This window comes from Belonocnema kinseyi, chromosome 2, assembly GCF_010883055.1.
Source record: "Belonocnema kinseyi isolate 2016_QV_RU_SX_M_011 chromosome 2, B_treatae_v1, whole genome shotgun sequence".
NCBI classification, from domain to species: Eukaryota; Metazoa; Arthropoda; class Insecta; order Hymenoptera; family Cynipidae; genus Belonocnema; species Belonocnema kinseyi.
In genome coordinates, this window is record NC_046658.1 from 107514524 (window position 1) to 107530095 (window position 15572).

At 28.3% G+C, this 15572-nt stretch overlaps 2 protein-coding genes across 2 annotated transcripts in view; one reads left to right on the forward strand and one right to left on the reverse strand.

The window, feature by feature from the left end:
- LOC117167659 overlaps nucleotides 1-700 on the reverse strand; it is a 4799-nt gene extending 4099 nt beyond the window's left edge. The window contains exons 1-2 of the mRNA XM_033352747.1: nucleotides 580-700; nucleotides 316-385 (exon numbers count right to left, since the gene is read on the reverse strand). Coding sequence (XP_033208638.1) covers nucleotides 316-385; nucleotides 580-624 — 115 coding nt within the window. The 5' untranslated portion in view covers nucleotides 625-700. The remainder of the gene's footprint in view (nucleotides 1-315; nucleotides 386-579) is intronic.
- Nucleotides 701-13105: 12405 nt separating this feature from the next.
- Nucleotides 13106-15572, forward strand: part of LOC117168102 (breast cancer anti-estrogen resistance protein 3) — a 45706-nt gene continuing 43239 nt past the window's right edge. Inside the window, exon 1 of the mRNA XM_033353479.1 lies at nucleotides 13106-13515. Coding sequence (XP_033209370.1) covers nucleotides 13473-13515 — 43 coding nt within the window. The 5' untranslated portion in view covers nucleotides 13106-13472. The remainder of the gene's footprint in view (nucleotides 13516-15572) is intronic.

The following is a 15572-nucleotide window of genomic DNA, read 5'->3' on the forward strand; positions in this document are numbered from 1 at the left end:
TATAGAGCTCCAAGGAGATTATGTTGAAAAATAAAAAAAAAATTACCCAAAAAAAATTGTTTTTACACTTCATTCTAAGGACTTATTGAACTACCCTCGTAATAAAAATCTAAATAATTTTCATACTTATGATACAAAAATTACACTCTAAATTCGAAGGTGTGAAATTTTGATCCAAAAATGGATTAAAAGACTTGCAAAATGGAAAAAAAACTTACATCTACGTAGGAAGTTGGGAATGAAGTTTTAATTTTTAATGTAGTACGTTTAATTGTCAAAAAAAGCCAAAATTTCAATTTATAAGAATGTCTTCACCTTTTGCTATTCCGGCTTCTTCAGCACATTCAAAAAACTCTGGACGAGGATGGTGACGTTCACTGCCAGCCTGTGTAAAAGAAATTTGTACTGGTTAAATATAATCAAAAAACGAACGAAAACTAGTACATTAAACTAGATCCATCCGAATTTTCTTTAAGATCCACAGAAAGTAAAAAAGATCCTGAATGAAAATCTTCAATTTATTTTTCTTGTGACCTTTCCTTCCTTCTAAAATAAAATATAATGAGCAATGGAATTTACCATTTGAATGAGAACAACTACAGCGATAAATAGTAAAGACTTCATGGTTTTGTAGATTTTTACTTCACTGCAAAAGCGATTTCGCTATACTGATTTTCAGGCAAACAAGATATCATATTTATACACCGGAAAATGAAGAACGCTTACAATTAAATAGTGTTGAAAACTACAATGGAGGAAACAACTCTTTTAAATAATTAATTTATGCAATAATTTTATATAACGCTATTGTGTCATCATAAAAAAGGCGGAAGTTGATTTAGTTTTTAGATTAATGAAAAGTGTCAAAGTCAGTTTAATTGTATGTCCATATTTAGTGAATATATAGTAAAAAGGCTGAAAGACAAATTTTCTAAACAAAAAGAAAAATTTTTGCACAAAAAAGATGACTTTCTAACAAAATATTAAACATTTTAACCTATAAAGATGAATTTCCAGACAAGAAGCATGACTTTTGAACTAAATAGTTGAATTTTCAACAACTAAATAAATTTATTTATGACCAAACAGTTGTATTTATAAGCAAATTTTTTAATTTTAAAGCACAAAATGCAAATTTTCAACAAAATAGTAAAATTTTGAACCAAGTAGTTTAACTTTTAAATTAAATAGTTGAATTATTAATTAAATAGTTGAATGTCAACCCAGACAGATACCAAGAAATTTCCTACCAAAAAGTATTAATTTTATATCCAAATAGTCCAGTCAATGAAGTATTTTAGAAAAAAATTCGTAAATGTAGCATTTTTTTCACAGATACGTTGGCAATGGCTTAATAAAGATACTGTAAAAAGTCCCCAAACATACGTGTACGGCAAAGTTCCGAAATTCTGGAAAGTATTAAACAATAACATGGTTTTTAAAATTACTCGAGAACTGTTGATTTTAGGTGGAATATGGTGATGTGAAAAAATGTTCATAATTTTATAGTGCACAAAAAAGGTTCTATCTATTGTGGACCTATAATCAACGGCTGCGCTATGAAATTGAATTAGCTGCACAATTCTTTTATTTTTGAACAAATAAAATAAAATCTCAAATATCCTGGAAAAAACGTCGGAAATATATCAGGCGATTTGTACTAGAGCAAATTCGGGTTCCTGTTAAAAAAAAAATATTTTCAACTAAAAATAGAATAGTTAAACTTTCAGAAAAAAAGTGATTTTTAATTAAATGTAATTAAATTTTCAACGAAATAGTATATTTTTTAACAAAAAAGATTAAATTTATATTTAGAAAGATCAATCTCCGACAAAAAATTGCAACAGTAACATTTTCAGTTAAAGAAATTAATTTTAAATTAGAAAAAACTAATTTTCAACCAAAAAGATTTTTAAAGCAATTTTAAACTAAAAAATGAATGAGTCACCTAGAAGATTAAATAATCTCCCAGAACATTTGAATTTTCAATCAAATACAGGAATTTTTAACCTAATATTTAAATTTTCATCTTAAGAAGATAAATTCTGAACCATATATTTACGACTTAAATTTCCACTTAAAATAATTAATTGTCAACTAGAAATCTTAATTTCCAAGAAAGTAATTAAATGTTGAAAAACATTTTCATCAACTAAAATGATCAGTCATCAACCAAATAAATTAATTTTAAACAAAGTAGTTTCACTTTCAACTATGTAATAGAATTATTAACCAAAGAAGATAATTTTTTAACGAAAAACGTGATATTTTATATTTTAATCAAAAAGGATTTTAATTTTATTCAAAAAATAGTTGAAATCAGCGAAATGAAAAGGATTTTCAACCAATCAATTTTAATTCTTAACAAACACAGATTAATTTGCAACTAAATATTTGCGATTTTTAATGATAATAATACAAATAATTTCACTTTATCGAAAATCCCCGAACTCTATCATGTTTTCCCTGACATTCCCTAATTTTCCGGAACCATCAGACCTGTAGCAAGTCTAATACTTGTACTTTTGTATTTTGAATTGCAGACAATCATTCCCGGAGTTATCATGCCCATCGCAAGCAATAATAAAAAACGTGTTTTGCGGGAACGGCCATATTTTCCCAGTCTACTTCAATAGAATGTTGTTAACATTACCAAAAAGAATCTTGACATAGTAGATTTAACCCCTAAATGAGCATGTAAAAAGAGGAAACGTCTTTAACCTCTACGTGTGAAGTAAATTCCATCACAATTTTCTAGTACTCAGAGAATAAAGTACAAATTAATCCGAGATATAGACATTTCAAAATTATGTTATTTTTTTGTTAATTGTCTTATTTACTGCTTTTGAAAATAAAAAATTCATTTTTCTAATTATGGTTTTTTATAGGTTCCTAAGAATATGTTTGTAATTACTCTTATTCAAATTATCAAGCCGAATATATTTTTCATCAAATTAAAAGATGGCTTAATCTGCATTGCATTAATTTTATTTTATAATTTTATTTTTGAAATTTTCCTCATTGAGAACCTGCATTGCAGTGACGTGACGGTCACCGAGTATGAAAATGTAGGAACACTTGCAAGAAATTTCATATCAAAAGCATACCCTTAAACATATCAAATTGTACACTGAAGTTGAGCTCATTTTATACTGATAGTTTGTCATGCAAATGACTTAGTCGTTTTTTTTTTCTTAACAGGAACCTGAATTTGCTCCAGTACAAATCGCTTGATATATCTCCGATGTTTCTTTCCAGGATATTTGAGATTTTATTTTATTTGTTCAAAAATAAAAGAATTGTGCAGCTAATTCAATTTCATAGCGCAGCCGTTGATAATAGGTCCACAATAGATAAAACCTTTTTTGTGAACTATAAAATTATGAACATTTTTTCACATCACCATATTCCACCTAAAATCAACAGTTCTCGAGTAATTTTAAAAACCATGTTATTGTTCAACACTTTCCAGAATTTCGGAACTTTGCCGTACACGTATGTTTGGGGACTTTTTACAATATGTTTATAAAGCCATTGCCAACGTATCTGTGAAAAAAATGCTACTTTTACGAATTTTTTTTTTGAGTGATATTTTTTCAACGTTGACTGGACTAAAAATGAGGAATTTTTTAACCCAAAAGAGAAATTTTCCATACAGATGGATCTTTAAATAGTAAATGAAATTTTTAACAAATTATTTCGACTTTCACCCAAGCAGTTCATTTTTTTTCTAAAAACGGGGGATTTACAAAAAACTATATGAGTTTTTGAAAAAATAGTTGAATTTTCAACTTAAAAACGATACATTGTTAATAAATAATATAATAGTTAACTTTTCATTAAAAAATTAATTTCAATTAATAAAATGAAACTTTAACAAACGAGTCAAACTCCCGCTAGTTTGAGCGCGCCTAAGGCGCGCGACGGTTGAAACTCGCGCTTCGCTCTCGAACATAATGACACCTCGCGCTTCGCACTCGGAAATTTATTCTTTGCATTTGGAATGCTTCAAAAAAACATTATCAAAAAGATCTCTTTTAGACGTCAGTATTAATATGCGCCTTCATATTGTAAATTGTCTACTTCATTAAGTATAGTCAAAGATTAAGTTTCTCAAAGCTCATCGTGACACTTGCGCTGCGCGCTCGATTTCCGACAGATATTTGTAAACAGGTTTAGTTGGATTTTTTTCTCGTAACTTTCGTCGTTTTTCCACACATTTTTTTTCAGCGTTATTTTTCACGAATAAACCAAAAAGTACGCATCCTATCAAGAAGTGATTCTTAATGAAATTGTAGATCTATTTTGGGATAACCATTTTTGTTAATTCACCTTTTTTCGTATTCTACCTAGTTTGTCCACGAAATGGAATTTTTAATTTTCCATTATTTTTTGTGCAATCAAAATTTGAATTTTCGATTTTTGAAGAAAATCCAAAAACTGGTTACAATAATCTTGTAGGGTTTTCAAAAAGAAATGTTTTTCTTCTTTTGACTTTTTTTCATATCGTGCGATTTTCGGCTTCAAATTTTTATTTTCGTTTAATTAAAAAAATTTTGAAAACGCTATAACTCTGAGAATTTTCTTTTTATTAAAAGAAGTCATAAGGATAAATTATTTGTTCTTTTTAATACTATAAATATCCGCGCATAGAATTTTCAAAATCAGAAAAAGTGGTCTCAAAAATTTTCAAAATGCGCTCACTTTTTCAATTTTTATTAAAAATGGCTGGTTCACGAACTCGTCCTTTCTTTTAGGACCTAAAAAAAGGGTGCCAAAGATGAATTTGATTCGTTAATTTTTTCGAGAGTCATCGTGTTTACGGATGGACGGACGGACGCTAATACTTTCTCAATCATAAATGATGAAAATGTAAAATGTATTTTAACTTTAAACAAAAGAGGATTCATTATAAATGAAAAATTTAATAGCTGAAGTTTCAACTGATATCGATACATTTTCATCAAAAAATAGCTCTGTTGAATTTTCAGTTAAGATTTGTTTTCAACAAAAAAAAATCATTTTCAATAAAATAGTTTAATCTTAAACCAGTAAAGTGCTTCTTTAATAAATTAGTTTAAATTTCAAATAAGAAGGATGAATTCTTAATCCAAAATTTAATAAATAAAATTTTTAGTAAAAACGATCTATTTTCAGTCGAAAATGGATTATTTGAAATTTCAGTTAAGAAAATTAATATTTTACTAAAAAAACGGATTTTAGACAAAATAGTTAAATTATCAACTAAATTGCAGAATTTTTAATAAGAGGGTATCAATTTTGAATTGGAAATACAAATACAATGAAACCTCGAGTATTCGAACCTCTATAATTCGAATTTTAGATAATTCGAACTTAATTTTGGTCCCGGCTGAAACCTTATGTTTCCCATGTTAATATTTCTCGATAATTCGAATTTCTCTGTAATTTGAATTTCTCGATAACTCCAAGAAAATAGTGCCCCCCCCCCCCCCCCCCCCCCCCCCCCCCCCCCGTGATGATAACCTCTATAATTCGAAGTACAGCCTGTCAAAATTTTCACGTTTGATTATGATCTTTTTGGCATTATAGTATTAACTGGAAAAACATTTTCACACTGCCCGCATCGATTATACTTCAAGGGAAATTCATAATACCTTCTATGGGACGTATAATAAACGTATGAACGAATTATGTGCGTTTATATCTTATGTTTGATAATTCGAATTTTCGATAATTCGAAGTTTTTCGGTCCCGGAGTACTTCGAATTATCGAGGTTTCACTGTAGTATATTTTTCAATTTAAAAAAATTACCTTTCAATGGAATTTTATAAAATAAAAATGACACCCTGCAAACAATTTTAAAAAAAGCGGAAGTTGAGCAATCAGTATTAAATATAGATCCGGACTTAAGTATTGTAGACCATCCTATCATTAAAGCTCAAAACATGCATTCAGTTTTTTCATAGCTCATCTCATCTCATCTACGGTTTTTTTTGCGTTGTAACTTCTTTTGAGTGACAAAATTAGATCTTATCGATTCGTATTTTTAAGGTTTCTATTTTCATGGTTCCAGCTAAATGCTTTAAAATTTGTATGCTTAGAAACTGAAATTACAAAATTAGATTTAATCGATTCGGATTCTTAAGGATTCTATTTTAATACCAACTAAAAATAAGATTCCAAGGAAAATCAATAAATCCGTACTACGAATAAAGTTTTGTGCTAATTAATCAATAGTTTTTATCGATTTGTTCATGCATTTTTTAATGTTAATAACATCGAATATAATTTACTTTATTTTTAATGCGTTTATTCCTTACAAAAAGTTTTACAAAGAAGTTTTAAAAAACTAAAACCATTTCTGCAGGAATCTACAAATAAGTACAATAAATAACAAGCAAAATTACAGGAAAGTGAAACTTTTGCAGCCAGGAAATTATTCTTTTTCGTCTTGAGATGAAAAATATTTAGAATAATACAATGAGAAAATTTTAAATTAAGATTTGTACATGATTGATATTACGAAAAAAAAGCTTCTATGTTCAAACTTAAAAGAAATTATAGAATATTAGAAGACAATAAAAAAAATAAAACAATAAATAATATAAACTCTCAACAAGAAGTGTAATAGCCGATATTTCGAACGAAAAACCTTTTTATTTTAAATCAGAAATAGTTGATGTCAACAAAAAACAGAAATTCAAGACGAAGTGAGAAAAAAAATGTCAAACAAATTGATGAATTTTCAAGGCAAAAAGATGAATACTCAACATAACAGGTAAATTATCAACACAAAAATATTAATTTATAACCAATTAAATTAACTTTTTACAGAAAACTTAAAGTTTTAACAGCAAAATCAATTTTCATCCAAATAGTTGAATGTTCAACTGTAAAACTGTCAATATTCAACCAAAAACAAAATAGTTATAGCTTCAGTTCAAAAAATTAATTTTCAACTAAAAAGATGAAACTTCAATTAATAAAATGAAATTGTAACAAAGTAGTTTGACCTTCAACCAAGCAGTTTAATTTTAAAAGATAAAGATCAATTTTCTACCAAAAATGGAAGAGCTATATTTTCAGTTGAAAAAAATTAATTTTCAAACCAAAAAAAGAAAAAATTTGCGACAAAATAGTTTATTTTACAACTAATAAATGAATTTTAAACAAAGCAGTTCTCTTTTAACCAAGTATTTGAATTATCAATAAAAAAAACCTTTCAACCAGAAAATATGACTTTTCTACCAAACGATTAATTTTCAATCCAAATTTCTAAGAGGACGAATTTTTTATATAAAAAAAACGAATATTAAACAGAAAAATTAAAATTTTTTAAAATAGTTCATTTTCAACCGAAAGACATGAATTCTGTACCAAAAGCATAAAATTAGACTTTTCAAATAAAAAAAAATCAATAAAACTAGTTGAATTTTTGTATTGGGTTCTGTTAATTTGGTTCCCATGAGAAAACAGGAAGTTTTTAAAAAACATGGGGAAAGAGAGACATTTTTTCCATGTGTGCATTTCAAACAATTTTTCTGAAGTTTGTATTTTTTCACCTTTTTTAATTATATTCCTTCAATATATTTTAGTATATTTATTATTTTTAATATTAATATATTGTTATATATGAATTATTTTCAATACATTTTAATAATTTAATGTATATAATTAAAAGCAAATGTGATTACGGTTTTAGTTTAAAAGATTAATTTTAAGTTTTTAAGATTTCAAAAGATTCGGAAAAAGAATGGGAAAATTTTCAGAAAATGTCAATTACACGGAATACTTCCGGAACGTGGACGTTCCAGCCATGTCTCCAGAACGTGTCAAATGTCTGCTCCTTTGGAACGTTCCAGGAACGTCCCACTGTGACCTGAAGGACACCAAACGTTAATAATTATTTCAAAGTGTACTATTCCGCATCTCGTAAGAATATTATAAGTATCGTATACTTATTAACAATCGAGAAATTTATTAACATTAAATAAAAATCACTGCACAAATCTTTCCAAAAATGAACATACATTATTATTTTCAAACCAAAAAGACAATTTATCAATTAAGAAAGATTTTTTACTCAATAGAGGAAAGAAATCATCAAAGATAAGTCTTCAAGCAAAAAAAGAGGATTTTTTAACAAGAATTTAAATTTGCAACAAGATAGTTAATTTTAAACTAAATAATTAAATTAATATTCAAACAGACGAATTTCGAACAAAATACATAAATTTTTAACTAAATAGTCGAATTATCAACCAATTTCATTATTTTTTTTACCAAATAGTTGAATTATTAAATTTAAATGATCGTCACTTAACATAAAATAGTGGTTCCTATAAAAAAGTTGAATTTACTACCAAACTGTTGAATCTTCAAGTGAAAAAGACAACTTTTCTATCTTTAAACTCTCAACATGAAAGTTAGATTTCTACCATATGAGGAAATTTTAAGTTGAAGAACTTAATTTTAAAATAGAAAAAATATTCAAAAAAGAATTTTAATTTTACAACAAAGATATGAATTTTAAACCTAAATTATGAATCTTTAACCAAAGAAATGAATTTTTAAGAAAGCAGTTCAATTTCCAAATTTTAATTCATTAATAGCTGAATTTACGCAAAAATACCAGTTTTTAGCAAAAACTACTACTTTTCAATAAAATAGCTCAATTTTAAGTAAATAGTTAAATTTGCAGGGTAGAGGATTAATTTTCTACCAAAAAGTCGAATTTTAACTAAATTCGTGAATTTTTAATCAAATCGTTAAATTTTCAAACCAGAGAAATAGTTTCCCGTGAAAAAATGCACATTTTTGACAAAATACATGATTTTTTAACCAAATAATTCAGTTTTTAACTAAAAAATATAAATTTTCAACCAGACATGGAATAGTTAAATTTACAGTTAAGAAAATTATTTTTTAACCAGACAAATTAATTTTTAATCAAAATGATAAATACTCAACTAAAAAAAATTTAACAAAGTGATTAAACTTTCTACTAATTAGTTGAGTTTCAATCAATTTCTTTAATTTTTGAGACGAAAGGGACGAATCATTTAGAGCACGGTTTAATTTTTAAACAGAAAAATTTAATTTTCAACAAAAACGTTCCTTTTAAGATAAGAAAAATTAATTAATGACCAAAGGAGATTGATTTTTAACCAAATGCCGAATTTTCAACTAGTTGAATTTCAAAAATAAAAATGTATCAAAATATTTGAATTCTCAGCGATTTAAATAAATTGTTAATCAAGAAACATGAATTTTAAATCAAATAGTTGGATTTTTTACCAAAAACACGATTTTTTAAATCATATAGTTAAATCTGAACTAAAAAAAAAAGAAATTTGTAACAAGCTACATTATTTTTTTAACCAAAAAGATGAATTTTTATCAAAAAACATGAATTTTCTACTGAACAGTTGATTTTTCAACCTATCAATAATAAATTCCTAACCAAAGTTGGGATAGTTCATTTTTCAGATAAAAAAATAAATGTTTAAACATTAAAAAAATCATTTTTAACCAAAGATTTAAATTCATTAAAATTAGATGTTAAAAAAGTAGTTCGACTTTCAACGAAGTAGTTGAATATTTAACAAAATATATGGATTGGGTTCTAAATACAGTGAAACTCTTCTATAGCACCGATTTTGGGGCTGACGGTAGGAAATTCTCGGAAGGGCTATAGAAGGGAGGGCTATTAAAGGGTTTCACTGTAATTAAATTTTCAAACTAATAGTAGACTTTTCAACCACATGAGAAATATATTGTAGAAATATAATAGCAGAATTGTTATCCTAAACTGGAGAATAAAATCAGATGAATAAAAAGTACTAAACTGCGGCAAACCGTTTTACAGGACTTTTTCAACTTGCTTCATTTTAGTAGTACATTTAATTTTTAATAGATGAGTTTTTTTATGATAGTGATACTTACTGTTTTAATTTATTAATAAAATTTCAGTTATTTACGTTTTTCTAAATTAAGGTCAAAATTATTTCATTTCCATAAAGTAACCGGATGTAGGTATATTTTTCATGTTCGAAAAAAAGTATAACACGCGTGCTATGGCACTCACCAATTTCAGATAGATTCTTCTCGAAAAACAATTTCTCGGAGTTCCAACTTCAAAAATCCACCAGTGACTCGTTTTTTAACTTAAGGCCATGTGACGATTGGGTCAGGTGACCAGATTCCTACCTTAACACCACTTTTTTAATTTCCTAACTTATTTTTACACGAAGCGCCACATCGAGTAGAAAATTTGGAATAATAAATCGGAAGCACTAAAAAAAACTGTCGCATTATTTTAACTTGATCAATTAAAAAAGTATAAAATCATAATAAACAAATTAAATAAGTTAGTTTTCATCACAGCTACCTGTGTCGAAATCAATTTTGGCAACGTAAATTTACTAATGCGGTGTTTTTAAATGCTTTTAACCTCCTTATTATTCGACAAACAGTAAATAAGAACAGTGAATTACACACATTTAAAAGGAATTAAAAATGTTCTATTTCACGGTCGATTTGGGATATCCAAATGTATTCAGAAAAATATTCTAGCCACTTGGTACAAAACGGGTTTCAGTTTAAAAAATAAATTTTCCTGCTATGGGGTTTCAGAACGCGAGGAGTGAGGACAAAAACGGCATGGAATTTTCACGTCAACGTTGAAGAGGACATTTTTGTATCAATCGGAAAAAGGTTTTCTTGAATCAAAAGCATTGTTTTCAGGACTAACCCCCTTTAGGGGTTTGGGAAAAACTCAAGAAGCTTTTGGATTTGATTTTCCGTAGGAACGGTATGTTCTGGAGAAAAACTTTTGCAACAAAACTGGTAGAAAATTATATTATCTAACAATCATCTTCTGTATTCGCTACGCTAAATCCAAAAATGCACGAAATAGAGGTCGCTAAAGTTTCCAAAAATTAGTTTTGGCTCGATTTCAATGCGAAAAAAGATTTTTGTGGTCAAAAGGATTGAAAAATTGTAGAGCAGGAAATCCTCTTTAAAAACAATAAGAACGTTTTTTTCCTTGTGATGCACCGTTTTTGAGATAAGGCATGTTACAGAGAAAAAAATTTTTTAAGAAAAACTACAGATGACAGCATTATTTATCAATTATCTTATGTAGTCGCTACGCTACAACCACAAATGCACGAAACAGGGGGCACTAAAGTTACCGAAAATCAGTTTTTGCTCTTTTTCAATGTGGAAAATAAATACTTTTTGCCATCGCGGTATTTCAAAAGTTGTAGGACAGAAAAAAAAGCTGTACGATGAATATAATTGATTTTTAATATGACGCACTGTTTCTGACATACGGCGTATTTAATTTCTAATATCGCTATTTTCTCGGTATAGGAGAAATTGAAAAATTCGCGATATTCCCAATAACAAATTTGAATGTGTTAATTTTTATTGCAATTTTTCTGGATTTTCTCTCAATTTATATTTATTTTTTGAGTTACTTACCGCTTCGGTAATCAAACTTTTTTATCTGTTCAAAAAGAGCAAAAATTAACTTTTGGCAACTTAGGCACTCTCTATTTCGTGCACTTGTGGTTGAAGCGCAGCGACTACATAAGATACTTTATAGAGAATACTGTCCTCTACATTTTTTGTTTCATAAATTCTTCTCTGTAACATGCAATTCTCAAGGAAAATCAAATCCAAAAATATTTGGAGTTTTATCAAAATGCATAAGGGGGGTTGGGCAGACTTTTTAGTTTTAGGTTATTCGAAGTCCCTGGTAACGATTTATGAAATAAAATAGCTGTGGGTATTTTTATACAACAAAACGGTACTTCTCAATAATATAACCTGATAAATTCAAGGTGCCGTATTTCTAAAACGGTGCAAGTTTGGCATCCTCTATTTTGTGAATTTTTTGTTATAGCACAGTGGTTATATGAGATAATTTGTAGATAATGGAGTCCTCTACAATTTTTGTTTAGAGAATTTTTCTCTGTGTCCTACCATCTTCACGGAAATTCAAATGCAAAAACTTTTGAACATTTATCAAAACCCCTAAGGGGGCGTGATAAATATGGGAAACAATTCGAGTCACGCAAGGAGTTTAATCGAATGATAACATTTTTTTTGTATTCTTCTCTAAGAATGTTATATTTAATATTTCCAGTGAGAAAATTTTCATAACTACCCATATACTTTTTTTAATGAACCATGAAACGGCTTAATTTATTCAAAATCCTGACATGCTGGAGTCATTCTGAGGATGGATTCGTATTCAGCGATCCAAAAAACGTATAGTACACCTAGTCATCTTTATGTACACTCCCGAACATATTTTTTGTCCTACGTGATTTTCGAACAATTTCCACTGATGTTGAGACAAGCCGTTTCATGGTTAATTAAAACAGGTATATGGGTAGTTATAAAAATTCTCTCACTGGAAATATTAAATATAACATTTTTAGAGAAGAATTAAAAAAAAAATTTATCATTCGATTAAAATCCTCGCGTGGCTCGAATTGTTTCCCATATTTATCACTGTGGGGCGGTCCCGAAAACCTGGTTTCGTGCTCCTTAACATTTGTCACTAACGATTTACAAAATAAAATAGCTTCGGTCGCTTTTTTCCACAAAAATGACAATTTGCCTGCAAGATTACGTGAAGTTCGTGCCAAAAGGATAATGCCTGCTGTAAAAAGATTCTTTTTGAGATGAATGAATATACTTGTAACAAATTGGTATCAATCAATGTCCATTATCAATTATTCTCGAATGACTTTATTCTAGAAAATGAGGATAGTCCAATTGCCAAAATCCCTAAATTTGAGTTATATCATTGGGAAAGGCAGCTCTATAATTTTCGAAATCACGATATGGGTAATTACTGGAATGGAAGCGCTTCGCGGAGATTAATCGACGAGGCGAAGGTGCACATTGTTGCAGTCAGTTGCAGTGATTGCGCAAGCAAATCGTTTAGAGTTCATATGTAAGCATACGAGCTATGAGCACTGAAACAGCTCCGGCTTTCAATGACATCACATCCACAGGCTCGTACAGTTGTCACGTGGGCCCAACGTGTAGCAGCCTAGTCAAATTGCCACAGTTGCCATATACCTAAATCTTTCTTCCTTTTCCTTCCCACCAAACTCTCTGTCCCTCTGTCTCTGTCTCTCTCTCACTCTCACTCTCTTTATCGCTCATCTCCTAAACTTTTTCACATACCTCTCAGCTTCCTAACTAAGCAGACCCTCAAACCACGTGTCCGGTACTTGATATCTCTCTTGCTCTGAAAAAAGCGCATTCTTCCACTCCTGAGGTATCCATTGGTGGTCTCTGGGTCTGTCCTTTCGTCTCTAAACTCCAAGTCTCCAACAGTTCGTTCGGTGTCGCATTATGCGACAGAAGTGTCCCCGTGGAGTTTCCGTCGAACCGATTCCAGACGAGAATTAGAGTCTTTTCAGTGTTTTCACGTCTCGCGGAGGTGTCGGATGTATTTACAAAAATGGGAAAAGCCTCCAGCAAGTTGAAGTCTAAACGCAGTCAAAGTTAGTAGTGATTTATCATAATATATCATTTAAATATTCATATAAATTGTGAAAAGTGGTTCTATTCGGATCTACAAAAATGTGATGTTACAAAATATTTCGAAAGTATCGGATACATTGTTTTCGAAGACCTGATTGTTTGCGAAACTGCGTGAATATAATTTTCAATGGCTGTTTTCAGTTTGTTTGTCTATTAAAAAAGATTACGTTTTTCAGTACTGTCAATTCTTTAAAGTTTAAATTAAATCTTACAAGTAAGTAATTTATTTACATGGTAACATCTATTTCGTAATGCTTCTGAACATTATTGATATAAGAGATCATTTTTATTGTAAATTATTTTTTTAATATTGGGCAATAATTTTTTTACTATTATTTTGCTATCACACTATAATTTTTGAACCATTCTACACTTTTAAAGATGGATGAAAAATGAAATTATGGACCGAAACTTAGAATATCTTAATTTACAAAGTGTATAAATTGGTTAAAAATTTAGTAAGAAATCTTTGAACAAATTAAAGAAAAAAACTCATTTAGGCCTCTCTACCGATAAAAAACACCTCAAATCGGTAAAATAAAACCAATATTTTATACGTTATTTTGTTGATTAATTTAAGAATAATTTTAGAAATCAAAGTTGCATTTAAAAATATTTACATATTTAAAAAACTGGCAATTATTGATTATTTATAAAAGAGAAAATGGTTTAAACATTCACGAGTATTCTTAGAAAACAAATTAGTACTTAGAATAGTAAAATTACCTAAACGAATTATTTAATAATTATTATCGTTTATCGAAAAACTTATAAGATCTAGAAAATACATTCATTTTGCGAATTACCTAAAAAAACGAAGAAACATTGGGTATGAGAGGAAAGCAATTCGAAAAGTGAAAAAAGGTTTTGAAAAGAATCAAAAAGAATCGAAACCATCAGAAAATTATTAAAAATTTGTAACGAAATGTAGATTTTTGAAGATTTTAAAATATAGATTAGAAGCTTTGTAAGAATTTTGAAAGTGTTCAAATCAATCAAATTTTTTTTTAGAGAATCTAAAAGATGTAAAGGCGTTTTTTTTAGTTTTAAAAGATTTAGGAAAAATTTATTTATTAAAAGTTTTAAGAGAATAATAATTTTTTTTAAGATTCATGACAAATTTTCAAATGTTTTTTATTTTTCAGAATGAATTCTAAATGAGAAAATTGAAAATAATTTTTAAACATTTAATTCCGTTAAGAGGGCAACTAAGAAGATTTCAAAAGTTTTGCAAAATTTTCAAAAAAGAGCCTGGAAAATTTTAAGGCAATTTTTTTATTTGAAGTCATTTTTGATAATGTTTAGAAAAATTCTAGTCTATTTAAAAGATATTTATAAAATATTATTAAGTTTCTTCCAATATTCTAAAAGACTTCAATATCTTTTAAACTGATTTAAAGTTTTCCTAATATTTTATAAAAGCCTGTTGAGTGATTTTTTGTTGTTGTAATTTTTCATTTTCTTTATCGACTTTCTTCAAATATCTTATAGAATTTTCTGAAGAGTCTTCAAAAAATTATATTTATATAACTTTAAAAACAAACTGAAGATACTTATTTCCCTGATCTTAGATTTCAGAAATTTAGCTTCAATTTAAATGTTTAATTTTAGTATTTTTTAAAATAAAATATGTCACAAGTTCCTATTTGAAATCGTTCGCAGAAATTATGTAAATTGTTATGGATGACGTTTGCAAAATATCTCAGAAAATAAAAACATTTTCTAGACCGAAAAAATCACGTTTACGCAAGGTCTTCTGTCAATATTATTTCAGTAAACCGATTAAATCCTGTCTTAAAAAGTGGTGTAACAATATGTCTCAAAAATTTGACAATCACTGTTGTTGAAAGCCTAATTGGCGTTTCAGTACTAAAGTTGTTTTATATCCTAAAATTCAAATTTTGAAAATTAAACCTAATGTGGTGCAGAAGAGACGCTAGTAGACACATGGGAAAGAAATCGGTTAAGATGGTTCGGACATGTTGAGAGAATGCCAAATGAACGACTAACGAAACAA